Source organism: Topomyia yanbarensis, chromosome 2 (genome assembly GCF_030247195.1).
Source record: "Topomyia yanbarensis strain Yona2022 chromosome 2, ASM3024719v1, whole genome shotgun sequence".
In the NCBI taxonomy this organism is placed as follows: Eukaryota; Metazoa; Arthropoda; class Insecta; order Diptera; family Culicidae; genus Topomyia; species Topomyia yanbarensis.
In genome coordinates, this window is record NC_080671.1 from 103,837,502 (window position 1) to 103,855,072 (window position 17,571).

General features: G+C 39.6%; 2 protein-coding genes across 8 annotated transcripts in view; one reads left to right on the plus strand and one right to left on the minus strand.

Moving 5' to 3' along the window:
- Nucleotides 1-17,571, plus strand: part of LOC131679053 (uncharacterized) — a 402,206-nt gene that overhangs the window by 192,035 nt on the left and 192,600 nt on the right. The window lies entirely within an intron of this gene.
- Nucleotides 13,932-14,729, minus strand: LOC131679636 (uncharacterized). Its single transcript, XM_058960367.1, has one exon. It carries the CDS (start codon nt 14,727-14,729, stop codon nt 13,932-13,934), a length of 798 nt encoding a protein of 265 aa, XP_058816350.1.

Consider the following 17,571-nt stretch of genomic DNA (forward strand, 5'->3'; position numbering starts at 1 on the left):
TGCCCTTACTAATGTTTGGAGCAGCACTTTAATGCTCATAATGCTTTAATTTGTACTTTTTCCTTTAGGAGGAATATAATATAAGGTGACCATATCAAGCGAGTGAAAACCCAGGACAATCGAAGAGGGATCTTCCCCGCTCCCTTCATTACTTCTCGATCGAACGTGGCTTGCGATACTCTCCCCAGGGGTCTGCCAGAATGTCTTTCGTGAAATTTCGCTCACCAAGCACTTCATTGGATTTAGACACATGCAGTTCTTGCTTCACCAAAATCAGCGAAGATTTCAAGTTGTAGTTGGAGGAATCTGCAATTTTCAGTTAGGCGAACGGATGAGACGATTTTTTTTAAATTGCCGCCGAGGAGTCTTTAGCACTAAATACACGTCATTGAAGTAAAACAAAAAAATCAACGGTCCCAAATGACCTCCCTGAACTATTCGTGGCGTAGAAGTAAATATGTGGCAATCTTTAATGAAAACCACCACCTCTTGATCTATGAGCCAAGAACGAATCAAATGCAAACGCTACCGTTATTTCCTAATTTCTGCATTTTAGTAATTTTCATATCATGGTTCACTCTATCAAATGCGACAGATAGATGGGTGTAAGTAATATTAGTTTGAGTACGACATTCCATATTACCTGTTGTGTGGGATCTTTGTCATGGGACCGTCACTGAAGTGGTCTCGTAGTCACCAGATCCAGACAGCGCTCAATGAAGTTATTCCATGGCAGTTATACCATTCCATGTAGTCTACATATGCTTGACGAAAAATAAATAAAAATAATTAAATAGATATCATTATTGTTGTCTAGATTCTTTTCTTCTATGAACTGGAAACATGTTCGCGGAATTTCTGCAAGTGTGTGTATATGTTAACCATCTCAATTCCCACAAGCTGACCATAGTTTACAGAAAAAAATATTTTTCTATGTATTTATTTATGCAAACAACTTAGTTCCAGGATATGGGTAGGTGTTAGCTCCATTGAATTCCTATGACCTATTTCGTTTACAGGGCAGACTGTGTTACGATGCCATCGTTACATAAACTAGCCCCTCCCCCCCTTAATTTAATCTTTACATTAAACGGATAAAAAGACTTTCAATTCTTTACAGGAGGTAAGAAATCGACGCGTATTTATTCTTTTTCATATATAAATGTTTTACATTGGATGGATCATACCGGATTGTTTTTTTTTTATATATTTTATCTTATCTTCCTTCTCACGAGTGGTCTCTCTATGGCTAATTAATGATCTTGTTTACTCACACATTCGATCTAGAGCTAGAACAGTGGTTTTTCACGTTAAGAACAGAACAATTTGCCCGTATATTATTGCAGTATCCTACTATTTGAAACGATAATGAAATTCATAACTTCATTGCACCTAGGTATTCCGGGAATACTAATAATCAATCGAGGCTGTCTGTCGATTTTTTGTCGACTATGTGACACTCAAGAATACGCCATACAACCACAACTTGACACTAGTTTGGCCTTACCAAACCGTTTCGCGGGTGGTGTCGTGAATACTGTCGAATAGGAGTTGAGAGCAGATGGAAGCAACATCTGATGTTATTGCAGATATATATGATTCATGACAACATAGCTTGGATCCGCCATCGAGCCTAGTTTGCATACCGCACATAACTAGACTCACTGTTCTCCATTCACCCACATGTTCGCGGATTCTCAGCAAAATAGAAAAATTGCAGATGCAAGAGGTGTTCAAAAGATTTCGTACTTCTTTTCATATTTAAAACAAAATCCAAACAGCTCCTTGTTTTGTAACAAAATCCAATTATCTCCCTGTTTTCTTTACAAAGATGGATGTAATTTAACATTTAAGGCGTAACCATGGCCAAATTCTAACATCTAGAAATAAAGGTGAATCGGTGCAACTGTCAAAATTCTCTTTGAAAGGAAGAGTTAATGAAGAGGAAAACTTTTCTCTTTTGTTTACTGCCAACATCAGTGATTGGCGAGTAACGGTTTGTTCGGAATTTCCACTCAAAGTGAATTTTTACAGTTGGCTTATATGCCCTAATTATAAGTTTGTCGAGAATTACAGTACAGTTCTGACATCTGTCAAAATTATGACGGATATCTGCCGACTGCCAGAAATTTTCCAAAGTACAATTGAGAGATTCGAGTACTTTAGATTTTGTTTTTCGTACTCTGATTGGGAGATAATTTTCCCCCTCGTGTTCACATTGCAGTTATGGTTGCGGTCGGCCGTAACTGTGACCTGGACCACAGTGAATAAGTGAATAACAAAAAAATTTGTCTGAAGAATAAAACCAGGACAATTTAAGCGTTTTCCTCGACATTTTAGGACACCAGGACAGTCATTTCCAAACCAAAACATGTCCTGGGAAACCAGGATGTATGGTCATCCTATATAGTATAATATACTATATTTTCCCTCGAACGGTGATTTTGACATTGTATCTCAGTTAAAACATTAGTTGGAATCTGATTAGGGTGAGTGCTTTCACACTAACCTGGGATTTGCTTCATGAGAAACTAGACCATGAGAGGGATTCCATGAGAAATCGACCGACCACAAAATATGGCCATCGTCGATTCGAACGAAAATTTGAAGTTGAGTTTGGTTTATGATTCTCCTTGATTTTCTCGGCCAATTGCAATGTTTTTATACAAGAGCAAGTTTTTAGAAGGACGTAGACATTTCTACGTGCATCACTTTCAAAAAAATTTTGTTCGGTTGTTGTATTTTATACAGCTAAACTTTCTGAGAACGAGTTACAAGGAATGAATATTTCTGCCCGAAAAAAATATACACTGAAAAAATATGTTATTTTTCATAAAAACTAAAATTTGTGTTAAAAATTTATATTGCAAAAAACACATTTTGTCAATTTTTTTATATTTTGTCAACAAAAACCTAAAGTGAAAAGAAACATTTTGAATGTGATTGTATGATGGAGAACTTATCGGTAAAAAAGTTTTTCTGACAATAACTTCATACATGTTTGAAATTCCATACTGATTGACATACAAAACTGTAATTTTATTACAGAATATAATTCTAAGTATCATTTTAAATCAAAATGCATTTCACAAAAATTCAATTTTATTTTTGAATATGATTCTAAACGTTCTAATTCTAATTCTAATTTCTAATCTAATTCTAATTTCTAATCTAATTCTAATTTTAAATCAAAATGCTCCTAACAAAAATTTTCTGAAATGTAGTAGTTCTCGAGATATTTTAAATTTTACTTTAAAAACACTATTTCTATATGAGAAAGGCAAAAATTAGACAAAATGGGTTTTTTTGCAATACAATAAATTTTGAACACAAATTTTTGTTTTTTTGAAAAATGACAATATTTTTTTCGGTGTATATTTATTTCGTGCAGAAATATTCATTCCCTATAACTCGTTCTCAGAAAGTTTTGCTGTATAAAATACAATAATAGAACATTTTTTTTAAATTTATGCACGTAGAAATGTCTACGCCCTTTTAAAAAATGCTCTTGAGTCAAAATAATCTTAGTATTTAATCTTCCATACCGGTGAAATGTGTAAAGTTTTATTGTAATCTAAGATGGTTGGTTACGATTTTAAAATTTTTCGGACGGATCTTCGTGGAATTACTCATGAATAAGAAACCAGACATACATTTGAATCAAAGCTCGACATTTTAGGGCACTTTTAACAAGAAGTAAATTTTAACACTTTGAAACCTTTTGTAACTCTCCGATTATCAATATTTAGCACTGGCTAGAAACTTGCCAAATCGACTCATATTCACTGTTGAGTGCTTTGTTTTGACAAAGCATAATGTGCACCAACTGTCCGTATCGTTTTCAGTAAATTGTTCGCGTTTGTCGGTTTAGATAAGTTTCGAATTTCACTTCCCCGGTAGGGCATCGCAAAAAAATTTTTTTTTGAATTCTCGAAGCCCCCCCTCTCATATTGTGACAAATGTCAAAGTAAGCTCAGATGCAAATTTCACATCATTTGGACAATTTTAGACCCCCGCCCACTTCGCTTGATTTTTTTTGAAATTGGTGCTATGGTAAAATATGGAGGAAAAATACATAGAATGCTATAATTTTTGAAGTAGCAATCAGAAAATTACAATTTATACCTCTTTTGGAAGGAAATAATCTTAGCATTTGAATGGATATATTTTTGTTTCTAAGAAAAAACGGGAAAGTGGGGCACTGGGTCATTTTTGCCCCAAAATCTCCTATTTTCAATGATTTTTCTGCTCCGTGATGCAAATCATACATATTTTGTAGTTTTTCTAATGTAAAAAACCTGTTTTAATCCACCTAGTGGTGCAATTGTGCCTTTCTCATTTCTCTAAACTACGGCACGGAGGCTTTTTATGTTCAACATAATTATGGAAATGTCCATTACATCCATAGTACACTTTGCACTTATACACAATGGCTTGCCAGCCACGAACTTGATGAGCTACGTGTCGACGGTGAAACACTTGAAACAAAAAAAATAACATACTTTATTAACCTAATCAGCATTAGATCAATGTTATCTGCTTGCTAACTCATTTTGTCATGCGGGGGTGGGTATGTGAGGAGGGCGAAAGTCCCATGAACGAACGACTCCCCAGCTTAAATTGGTATGCTTTGTGATTCAGTGGTGGTTTAAAGATGATGGGGTTGAAAGGGAAGGGTATGAGGGTTGGATGGGGTGGTGGTCTGAGGGGAGTGAACATTAGAGGGGGGTGTAACCCTTCTCCGTAAACCATCAACTGCGCCCCTATTAAAATCCAGAAACCTTATGCGAGTCAAAAAAATTTGGCCGGGATTAGGTTGACGATTTTCAGAGTGAGTGATAACGTTTCTATATGAGATAGGCAAAAATGTGCCAAAATCCAAAAAAGTGAATCGTCGTCAAATTTTTTTTGCTATCTGTGGGGATATTATAGCTATCATTTGGGACTAAGTTTGTGAAAATCGGCCAAACCATTTCCGGGAAACTGATGTGAGTTCGTAAATTTTGAAAGGTGGCCGCTTTTCCCGGGCACTTCCGGAACCATCTATGGTGGTCAATGTAGTCAACGAAAGTTTGGTTGGCCGTCGGTGACCGAGAACAGCAAATTTAAGTTGTTTGAGAGACATTTTAGCGAAATTTTTACCTTTTTTGCTTTCATCGGAGTATCGGTTTGAATCACAATTTGCTATGTGATCGCACGCCCAGGCCTGTAACTCCGGAACCGGAAGTCGGATCGGGATGAAATTAAATAGCCATTTACGGGGACGCAATACCTTTCATTTGAGACCAAGTTTAGCCGAATCGGTCTAGCCATCTCCAAGAAACCGATGTGACTGTTATTCTGAATTTAGATACTTCCGCCGGGGCTTCCGGAACCGATGATGGTGGCCAATGTGACCAAAGAGACTTTGAATGGCTGTTAATGACCTAGTACTACAAATCGAAGCAGTTGTGGTCACATTTTGGAAAAAAATTCACCATTATACATTCATTGCAGAATTTCTTAAAATCGACATTTTCTGCGTGATCGTACTCATCACCCTGTAATTCCGGAACCGGAAGTCGGATCCATTAGAAATTCAATAGCAGCCTATGGGAACGTTGCACCTTTCATTTGGGACTAAGTTTGTAAAAATCGGTTCATCCATCTCTGAGAAAAGTGAGTGAGATTGTGTTCGCGTACACACACAGACGCACATACACACACACACATACACACACATACATACACACACAGACATTTGCCGAACTCGACGAACTGAATCGAATGGTATATGTCACTCGGCCCTCCGTTAAAAAGTCGGTTTTCAGAGCAATTGTAATACCTTTCTATTGAGAAAGGCAAAAAGGTGTGAAATCGGCAAAGTCCCAAAAAGTCGATTTTTATAAAAAAAAACCTATTTTAATCCACCTAGCGGTGCAATTGTGCCTTTCTCAATCATGAACACGTGAATGTTTGCGTTGTTTATATTCATTAAAAGCTTTCAAATGAATATATTACATTTTATTATTATACATGACATGACAAATATACAAGAAAAAATCACTATTCGAGGTCTAAAATTTTGTAAAAGAAAAAACAGCTAAATTGATATCAAATTGAAAAACCTGTTTTAATCCACCTAGAGGTGCAATTGTGCCTTTCTCATTTCTCCAAACTATGATTTAATAGCTGGTTCGTACAATATAACATTATGGAAATGTTTTCCATTCTTATTACACATGGTAAGTATATATAAGAGCACCTTTTTGCATTCATTGCGGTATCGGTTTGAATCGGAGTTTTCTATGTGATCGACCTCCACAACCCGTAACTCCGGTGCTGGAAGTCGGATGGAGATGGAATTTAATATCAGTTTCTGGGGACGCAACACCTTTCATTTGAGACTAAGTTGAGCAAATCTAGCCATTTTCGAGAAACCAATATAACCGTTATTCTGACTTTGGATGCTTCCGGATCCGTCGATGGTGGCCAGTGTGGCCAAAGAGACTTTGAATGACTGTTGGGGACCTAGATCTACAAATTCAACAGTTGTGTTTACATTTTGGAAAAAAATCACCTTTTTACATTCATCGCAGAATTCGTTAGAATCGGGATTTGCTGCGTGATCGTACGTATCACCCTGTAATTCAGGACCAGAACTCGGATCCACACAAAATTCAACAGCAGCTGATGGACCTTTCATTTAAAATTAAGTTTGTCAAAATCGGTTCAGAAAATTCCGAGAAACCGATTTGGAAAAATCAACAAATTTTGTTTTGTAACCATACTCTTCAACTCGTAATTCGGAACAAGATGTCGGTTGAAAATGAAATTCAATAGCAACCTATGGGAATATTATACCTTTCATTTGAATCTTAGTTTGTAAAAATCGGTTCAGCCATCTCCGAGTAACCGATGTGGACATTTTGTTAACAAATCCGCACATACACACACATACATACACACATACACATACACACATACATACATACGCACATACATACACACAGATATTTTGCGATCTCGGCGAACTGAGTCGAATGTTATATGAGACTCGGCCCTCCGGGCCTCGGTTAGAAAGTCGGTTTTTGGAGCAATTGCATAACCTTTCTATATAAGAAAGGCAAAAGAATAATATTTAATTAGCTTAATAAGCATGAGTTCAATGTTATCTTCATGTGATTATAATTTGCAAAGGTTGGTGGAATGCGTTTGAACGTGTAGGGAATGGGGGTTTAGTACAGTGGGTGTGGAGGATGCGTCAGAAATCCTTCATCTTATTTCGGTATACGGGGTGGATGAAGGAAATCTGGGCGTGAGGGTGATCCAAGAAGAGGGGAGTGATGAAGGAGGGAGGTGTAAGGGCAAGGTGGGGAGGGGGGGGGGGGAAGGGGCGGCTACGCAATACTCAACTGCATATTTTGCCTTCCATTTGAGACTTGGTTTGAGAAAATCGGTTCAGTCATCACCGATGAACCGATGTGACTTTAATTGTGGAATATGCCCGGAATTCCGGACTTCCGGAATCGTCGATAGTGGACAATATATTCAAAGAATGTTTGATTGGCAATCAGTGATCTAGATCTGCGATTAGAAGTAATTTGGTGACCATTTCAATAGTTTTTAGCCTCTGAGGTATTACGATTGTACCGATTTATATGGGAAATTCCAGTGTATCCTTACTAACACCCCTGTAACTCCGGAAGCAAAAGCCAGAACCGAATGAAATTCAGCAGCAGTCAATGGCATTACTGTATCTTTCATTTGAAATTAAGTTCGTAAAAATCGGTAGAGAATTCGTTGTGGAATGGGTGTGATATTAGCTTAGGAACTTGGCGGGTTCCCCGAGGGCGTCATGAACCGTCATAGGTGGCCAATGTGGTCAAAGCTGCTTTGATTGATCATTAGTGATCCAGACCCGCAAACTAGAGTAATGTTACATCAATTTTAATATGTTTTACATCATTTGAACATTATGGTGGTACCAGTTTATATGGGAATTTGCTGTGTGACCGCACTCTTCAACCCGTAACTCCGGAACCGGAAGTCGGATCAACTAAAAATTCAATAGCAGCTTATGGGAGCGTTATACCTTTCAGATGAAACTAAGTTTGCGAAAATCGGTTCAGCCATCTCTGAGAAAATTGTGGAGTTTAAATGACACACACACACATACACACACACATACACACACACATACATACACACACAGACATTTGCCGATCTCGACGAACTGAATCGAATGGTGTATGATACTCGGCCCTCCGGGCCTCGGTTAAAAAGTCGATTTTTACAGTGATTGCATAGCCTTTCTTTATATGAGAAAGGCAAAATTTTTTCGAGATAACATAAAATCTCGACGTTTCATGCATTTTAAAGATGTTTGGCATCAAAAATACGAATTCGATTTCTGAAATTTCATGAGGTTTAGTCTATATTTCCGGAACCATATAAGCGACCCGTACGAAATTTTATAGACATCTGTGGGGATATTATAGCTATCATTTGGGACTAAGTTTGTGAAAATCGGCCCAACCATTTCCGGGAAACTGATGTGAGTTCATAAATTTGGAAAGATGGCCGCTTTTCCCGGGCACTTCCGGAACCGTCTATGGTGGTCAATGTAGTCAACGAAAGTTTGGTTGGCCGTCGGTGACCTAGAACAGCAAATTTAAGTTGTTTGAGAGACATTTTAGCGAAATTTTTACCTTTTTTGCTTTCATCGGAGTATCGGTTTGAATCACAATTTGCTATGTGATCGCACGCCACAACCTGTAACTCCGGAACCGGAAGTCGGATCGGGATGAAATTAAATAGCCATTTACGGGGACGCAATACCTTTCATTTGAGGCCAAGTTTAGTCGAATTGGTCTAGCCATCTCCGAGAAACCGATGTGAATGTTATTCTGAATTTAGATACTTCCGCCGGGGCTTCCGGAACTGAGGACGGTGGCCAATGTGGCCAAATAGGCTTTGAATGGATGTTAGTGACCTAATACTACAAAACGAAGCAGTTGTGGTCATATTTTGGAAAAAATTTCACCTTTATACATTCATTGCAGAATTTATTAAAATCGACATTTTCTGCGTGTTCGTACTTATCACCCTGTAGTTCCGGAACCGGAAGTCGGATCCATTAGAAATTCAATAGCAGCCTATGGGAACGTTGCACCTTTCATTTGAGACTAAGTTTGTCAAAATCGGTTCAGCCATCTCTGAGAAAAATGAGTGACATTTTTGGTCACATACACACACATACACACAAATACATACATACATACATACATACATACATACATACATACATACATACATACATACATACATACATACATACATACATACATACATACATACATACACACATACATACACACAAATATTTTGCGATCTCGGCGAACTGAGTCGAATGTTATATGAGACTCGGCCCTCCGGGCCTCGGTTAGAAAGTCGGTTTTTGGAGCAATTGCGTAACCTTTCTATATGAGAAAGGCAAAAGAATAGTATTTAATTAGCTTAATCAGCATGAGCTCAATGTTATCTTCATGTGATTATATTTTGAAATGTTGGTGGAATGGGTTTAAAAGTGGAGGGAATGGGGGGTTAGTAGAGTGGGAGTGGAGGATGCGTCAGAAATCCTTCATCTTATTTTGGTATACGGGGTGGATGAAGGAAATGCGGGCGTGAGGGTGGTCCAAGGGGACGGTAGTGATGAAGGAGAGAGATGTAAGGGCAAGGCGGGGGGGGGGGCGGAGGGGCTCTGATGCAATACTCAGCTGCATATTTTGCCTTCCATTTGAGACTTGGTTTGAGAAAATCGGTTCAGTCATCACCGAAGAACCAATGTGACTTTATTTGTGGAATATGCCCGGAATTCCGGACTTCCGGAATCGTCGATAGTGGACAATATATTCAAAGAATGTTTGATTGGCAATCAGTGATCTAGATCTGCGATTAGAAGTAATTTGGTGACCATTTCAATAGTTTTTAGCCTCTGAGGTATTACGATTGTACCGATTTATATGGGAAATTCCAGTGTATCCTTACTAACACCCCTGTAACTCCGGAAGCAAGGGTCAGAACAGAATGAAATTCAGCAGCTGTCAATGGTATTACTGTATCTTTTATTTGAAATCAAGTTTGTAAAAATCGGTAGAGAATTCGTTGGGGAATGGGTGTGATATTAGCTTAGGAACTTGGCGGGTTCCCCGGGGGCGTCATGAACTGTCATAGGTGGCCAATGTGGTCAAAGCTGCTTTGATTCATCATTAGTGATCCAGACCCGCAAACTAGAGTAATGTTACATCAATTTTAATATGTTTTACATCATTTGAACATCATGGTGGTACCAGTTTATATGGGAATTTGCTGTGTGACTGCACTCTTCAACCCGTAACTCCGGAACCGGAAGTCGGATAAACTAAAAATTCAATAGCAGCTTATGGGAGCGTTATACCTTTCATATGAAACTAAGTTTGCGAAAATCGGTTCAGCCATCTCTGAGAAAATTGTGTGAGTTTAAATTTATTTATTTATTTATTTATCGCACGCATCAACAGGCCGCACTCGGCCCCAATGATGGAAACTTAAATTAATTACATTTAAAAAACTGCAGGAATCGCTTTCTTAAAGTTATCCGAGACAAATGAAAGTCGAACAGGTGCGACACACGATTGAAGAGGCGTTGTAGTCCCGTGATAGCGGCATTAGCTGTTTGAATAGTTCGTCGAAACGGCACTCTCAGAAGAACGTTTCCGCGTAACGTTCTGGACCTTGCTTGGATGTTGACTCGCTCTAATAAATCTGGAGAATCGATGCGTCCTGACAGAAGATCAGAGATGAATAAGGCTCTTGCAGTTTCTCTACGGCGCTGAAGGGTATCGAGCTGGATGAGTTGACACCGACTCTCGTAGCTTGGTAGACGAAAAGGATCGCGCCAAGGCAGGCGTCGAAGAGCATACCGTATAAATTTTCGTTGAACGCCTTCAATTCGATCGCTGCTGTTCATGTAATTCGGGTTCCAGACTGACGAACAATACTCCAGCGTGGAGCGCACTAAAGAGCAGTAGAGGCTTTTGAGACAATAAATGTCTGTGAAGGATTTAGCCGTACGGAAGATGAAGCCCAGGCTTCGCGATGCTTTACCAACAACATACGAAATGTGATTCTTAAATGTAAGTTTCGAATCTAACAGCACTCCAAGATCCTTAACGCAGCTCACCCGGGAAACAAGAGCTCCAGACAAGTTATATTCAAACTCAATGGGATCCTTTTTTCTGGAGAACGATATCACAGAACATTTCGCCGGATTCAGATTCATTCGGTTGTTTTCACACCATCTGCTGAAAGTGTCAAATTGCTGCTGCAAATAAAGTGCGTCCGTTCGGCTCTTAATTCTGTTGAAAATTTTCAGGTCATCTGCATACGACAACCGTGGCCCTTTCAGCTGATAGTTTACATCGTTGAAATAGAGAGTGAATATCAAAGGTCCGAGATGACTTCCTTGCGGAATTCCAGACGTTGCGGAGAATAGTTTGGAGTATGCATCACCTATGTTCACACTGAGTTGACGGCCAACGAGATAGGATTGGAACCATCGCAGGAGTGATCCACTGAAGCCAAGTTTTTCCAATTTAGCGATTGCGATATCGTGATTGATTTTGTCAAAAGCTGCAGATAAGTCAGTATATATAACATCAGTTTGTTGACTCGCATCGAACCCTTCGGACACAAAAGAGGTTAGAGATAGTAGATTCGTCGACGTCGATCGATTCGGCATGAATCCATGTTGGTCTTTAGAAATATATTCCTTACAGTGAAAAAACACTGACTCCACCACGACTAACTCAAAGAGCTTGGAAATGGCACAGAGCGCAGAAATTCCTCTATAATTGTCAATGTTCCTCTTATCACCTTTTTTGTGGACAGGAAAGATGAAAGCTGCTTTCCACAATTGAGGAAAAATCGCGGTTGTCAGTGACATTTTGAATAGTTGACAGAGTGGTTCCACCAAACCAGATATACACTTTTTCAAAAACACAGCAGGGACACCATCTGGCCCGGGAGATGACGATGCTTTAAGCTTGGATGCTGCTGATACAATATCCGAGTGCTCTACACGAATCTCATTCACTGACCGTTCGAGTTGGGCCACGCCGCTAGCTGCAACGTCAATCTGCTGCGAGGACAATGTCTCACTGACGAACACACTCGCAAATTTAGAGGCGAACAATTTGCATATGGCTTGTGAATCATGACCAGCTTCGCCATTCAAAAACATTGCAGAAGGCAAGCCGGTTTCTTTCCGCTGGTCATTGACGTATCTCCAAAACGATTTAGGATCCGACTTAAGCTTACGTTGCATTTTTCGTTGATAGTTTGAAAAACAAAAACTGTTCAGTTTTTTAAAATCGTTATTGAGCCTTACATAATAAGCTCTCAGTGACAAGGTACGGCGTTTGGTAAACTTTCGTAATGCTGCTCTTTTCGCAGTTTTTAGCTGACGTAGCTCGGCTGTCTGCCAGGGGGATTGATCACTTCGTTGATTACACTTTGGGACATGACGATCGATAAGGTAGCTCATTATATGGCAGAACGTTTCAGCGGCGGAGTTCACATCATCCTTACTTAGCACAGAATCCCAGTTAATACTTTGTAAAATATTCAAAATGCTGCTATAGTCGGCCCGCTTATAATTGTAACACACGGTGGGCGCGTGGCTCGAAAACTTCATAGGCGGTACGTCCTGGAGTGTAAGATGAAGAGGCGGATGGTGGCGAACATACTTTACTAGCGGGGCGAGGGCGGTGGAAATATGCGGCGATTGATCTCTGGCATTAACGAAGCATAGATCTAAAATCCGGTCGTTCTCGTTCGTTGTGCTGTTAATCTGCAGAAGTGTAGCCGTGCTATAGCCATCCAGAAGAGTAAAGCTGCCAGGATGAAAAACTGATTCGTCTGGGTCGGGTTGTAGAAATCCGTTATGAATGGAACGCCACTTTATTGTAGAAAGGTTGAAATCGCCGAGGATCATGATTTCGTCAGTGGGTTGCGCCATCGCAACAACAGAAGTCAATGATTCAGAATGAGAATCAACTAGTGCAGAGTCGCGAATTTTATCGGGAGGGAAATAAACCACACATATATATAATGTTCGATTTCCCAATTTTATCGCTGCCCATACTTGTTCGATGCTGCTCCAAGCATCATTTGTTATATGTTGAACTTTTAATCCACGACGCACAGCGAGCAAAACACCGCCTCCGGAGGATTTGTGGCTGTTGAGAGGACTCCGGTCACATCTGAGAACCTCGTAGTCAGAGCAAATCACCTGGCTGGAAAGGGTCTGCTCATTTAGCCATGTTTCTGTCAATGCGATAATGTCGTAACAGCAGTCCGAGGTAGCTAGGCGATAGGTATTTGCACAGGAATTCATGCCACCCACATTTTGATAGTATAAGTGGATGGGTGACGATTTTAGACACGAAAGGCTGACCGGCACTCCTTGATTCCGTCGTCTGGAAAGCACACCGGGGCGACTGGAATGACTGCTAACAGCAGAAGGCGCGGGTGAACTGCATGAATTGGTAGCACCCGTGATGGAAGTTGGAGTGCTCCTCAGGAGGTTTCCAGCTGACGGCTGACATCGTTGACTTATTAATTGACAGTCGGAAGCATTCGAGCTAGAACAAGCAGTTCCATCAGGAAAAACGGTTGATTCATCAAAATTATTTTTAAAATACTTGCCAAAGAGGGCAATTTGGAAGTCCCCCTCTCCATTCCCAGACACAGGGCCGGGACGACTGAAGATACTGCTGACTGCGAGAGGCACGACTGTGCTGGGAGGATTGGGGGATTCCATATTGCTTTCTACGGTGCGTCCCGGTTGCCGTTGATCAACAGGCGAATTGTCGGTGCGTAGTCTAAAATAACTGCTATTTGCGATGGATTTATCCCAGTCGAGGTGTTTTCCGAAACCCCTGCTTCCCGTCATTAGTACGTTCTTGCCGAAAGTCGATGAACTCGCGGAAATACATCCCATCCGGCCAAGTTTCGGCATTGAGGGCCATTTCACGAAGTTTAGGGTCAACACCAATTTTGAAAGAAATGAAATTAAGCCCGCTCAAATTTGCGTCTTTTTTCACTAACTTCTTCACTTCGACCGGATCGTCCGTTGAAAGGCACTCCTTAACCATAGCACCAACCTCGTCTTCAGAAACGGTGGTGGCAATTCGCGACAAATAAATCCAGCATTTACTAGTAGCGGGTGGAACAGTGATTGTGGGTACCTTTGCTACATCACCCTTTTTCTTGCCACACGTTAGGCTGGGGACATCGGATTTAGAAAGAGATTTATTATCCTCGGTCTCGCGAGCACGTTTGGCTCCAGCTCTATTTGGAACGGGCCATGATATGGGAGTTGCAGGCAGTGTCGTTGCGGATTCCACTGATTTTCTGGTTTTCTCCATTTCAGCCTTTAATGCTTCAAGCGCTGTTTTATGTGTGTCGGTCAACAAACGGAACGCTTCGCTCAATGCTGTAAAAGCTGCATTCACTGCGGAGGATTTCATCAAATCCACACAGCTGTCGCAGAGCCAGAATATATTCGCTGAGTCGTTAATCATGTCCAATTTTGGACGAGTGAGCGTTGAACACGATAGATGCATGATTCTGTCGCAGAATCCTTGGCATTTCAGCTGATTCAAAGTGGTTACCGGCTCGGAGCACTGCAGGCAGATCGAATCCATTGCGAATCGCCTACAGGTAGGCAACAGTAGCTACTTCGTGAATAAGCTTTCCCGATATGCATCCACGGTTTCACCACAAGGATTCTATCACTACCGACGACACTTTGGGAGAACAAAATGTTTGTCAATTGTCACCGCACGACCGAGAATCACAAATTATGAGTCAATTGATCAATAACTGCAGCTTAGGCGAGGGCACAAACTCTATTCTAGATGAAAAATCACTGAATATACACAAAAAAACGATCCAAAATACGCGAACAAAAATAAACAAACTGATTCACAACAGTGTTACCAGAAGGAATGACACACACACACATACACACACACACATACACACACATACATACACACACACAGACATTTGCCGATCTCGACGAACTGAATCGAATGGTGTATGACACTCGGACCTCCGGGCCTCCGTTAAAAAGACGATTTTTACAGTGATTGCATAGCCTTTCTTTATATGAGAAAGGCAAAAATGAGATTTGTAGAGTAAATATCAAAAAGTTTGATGTTTCTGAATTTTACCTTTAACGTTTTTATTTTTGTTTTATTCCTCAGAATTTTACACGTTCAACAAGTTACATTTTATGAAAATTGATTGAAGAATAATAGAGATATATGCATGAGAAAATGTTAAAATTTAATATGAATGACAAAATGTCCTATAACCCCAACTTCTCGTATTCGGACTAAGGTCAAAAGGGTTCCGATCGATTTCTAAGATTTTTTCACATTAGAAAAACTTAAAAAAATATGAATGATTTGCATCACGGAGCAGAAAAATCATTAAAAATAGGGGATTTTGGGGCCAAAATGACCCAGTACCCATACTTTCCCGTATTTTCCTAGAAACAAAAATTTCTTCATTCAGATACTAAGATTATTTCCTTTCAAAAGAGGTATAAATTGTAATTTTCTGATTGCTACTTCAAAAGTTATAGCATTCTATGTATTTTTCCTCCATATTTTCCCATAGTACCAATTTCAAAAAATTTCAAGCGATGTGGGCGGGGGTCTAAAATTGTCCAAATGATTTGAAATTTGGCATCTGAGCTTGCTTTGACATTTGTCACAATATGAGAGGGGGGGCCTTCGAGAATTCAAAAAAAAAATTTTTTTTGCAATGCCCTAGGCTACATACTTTTATAAAAATTCAAACTTTTCCCTTTTTTCCCGCATCTCAACATATATAACCCCTTAATGGTATCACGTTTGTTCCATGCATTTTTTTTCATGAAATATAATACAATTATGTCCAGCTGCTAGAGGCCAGTAATAGGCACGAGCAGTAGATATAAGTGAAAAATTAAGACTAGGAACATCGTTATTCATTTAATAAGATTCAGAGTGATGTCCAGACAGAAAACTTTTACTATCCAACTCAGATTGCCAGGTAACTCCGAGAAAAAAATTGATAATTACTTAAAAATAACATATTACGATAAAGCGAAAAGAAATTACGAATATCACGGAAAAATACATACAAATTACGAAAATCGTGATTAAGGTCCTGAAATCCTGAACATAAATCACGCTACTCTGCTAGAATCATCCGATAGTTATCTCATGTATAAAATAATGTGAACAGACATTTAGAAATCGCGACCAAGCTTCTGAAATCAAGAACATCGTTTAGTTGTCGACTCTTTTAATTTTTTTCTTAACAATTCGTTTACTTGACACGGCTCGATGCGTGAGCTAAACAGAACCGTGTGTCTTTTAAATATTTACAACAAAGAAATAATAAAGATTCTGTAATGTGTGTCCGTCGAATTCTTCACACGCAATTCACCAGTGCGTGCGGAGATTCTTTTCCACGGCGGAGGAGCATTTGCAGCATCGCCCGATAGAGCCACAAGGTCTGCTTCCTTGATTATCGCTTTCATCTATACTGTCATCACTGCTACTGTCATGTAGGTTGTTGATTTTTTAGGTTTGTTTCTTCAGTTGGCAGATTATGATCGTGAAACAATGCTATTTGTTTTCTCTCTTGTTGTCGACGGTACTGTTTGTTGTCTCAGATGTGCTTGCTATTGTTGTAGATAATTTAGGTCGGTAAAGAGGGACAAGTCTGTCTGTGAGACATGTTGGTAGGCTTGAGTGATTCGTAGTAACACTGTCTAAGCTTGACTCCTGCCAGCAGAAGGCAAAAGATTAGTCCGCAAGATTTTAAGCCTGTTTCTGATGACCCTACCACTTATAGTTTTCCGATCTGAACATTTCACATCCTTACTCTCACTTAAGTACTATGGGTGTAAGATTTTCATAGATTCTTCTACATAGCAATCTCTAACTAATTAAATGTCGTTAAAAAGTAAAAAAAATAAAAAAAAATATTCAGATAATTAGCTGATGGTTCAACATGTGTTAGTAGTTCGGCAACAATTTGTGTGATTTAATTGAAGATAACTAGGCCACTGCATTTTTTTCGGTTCTTGTAGGATGTTTTTCCTTGGTAATCCAGCGCATGGTTTCTCGTAGTGTGCAGATTGATTGCAAGTGACAAGTGAGAGATTGACACAGAGTAGTCTGAGCACAGGTCGAGCTAGGTCGCAGGGTAACGAAGCAAGGGGTAGGTTTATCTAGCCGAATTGTAAGCATTCGAACTCCGTTGTTTCGACATGAACTAATGGTATCGGATGTATACGGAGACAGATCGTGTAGCCGTACCTCTATTGAGTTAGCTTCATAATACACGGGAATCTAGACTCTAATATTGTCACACTCAACATACTGGTCCATGTTGTTAACAGAAATAAGTTGTTCGGCTAAGAGATAACTTCTTAATCCTATCAGTACAACATCACATACATGGTGAAACTGAATAGAAAGAGCA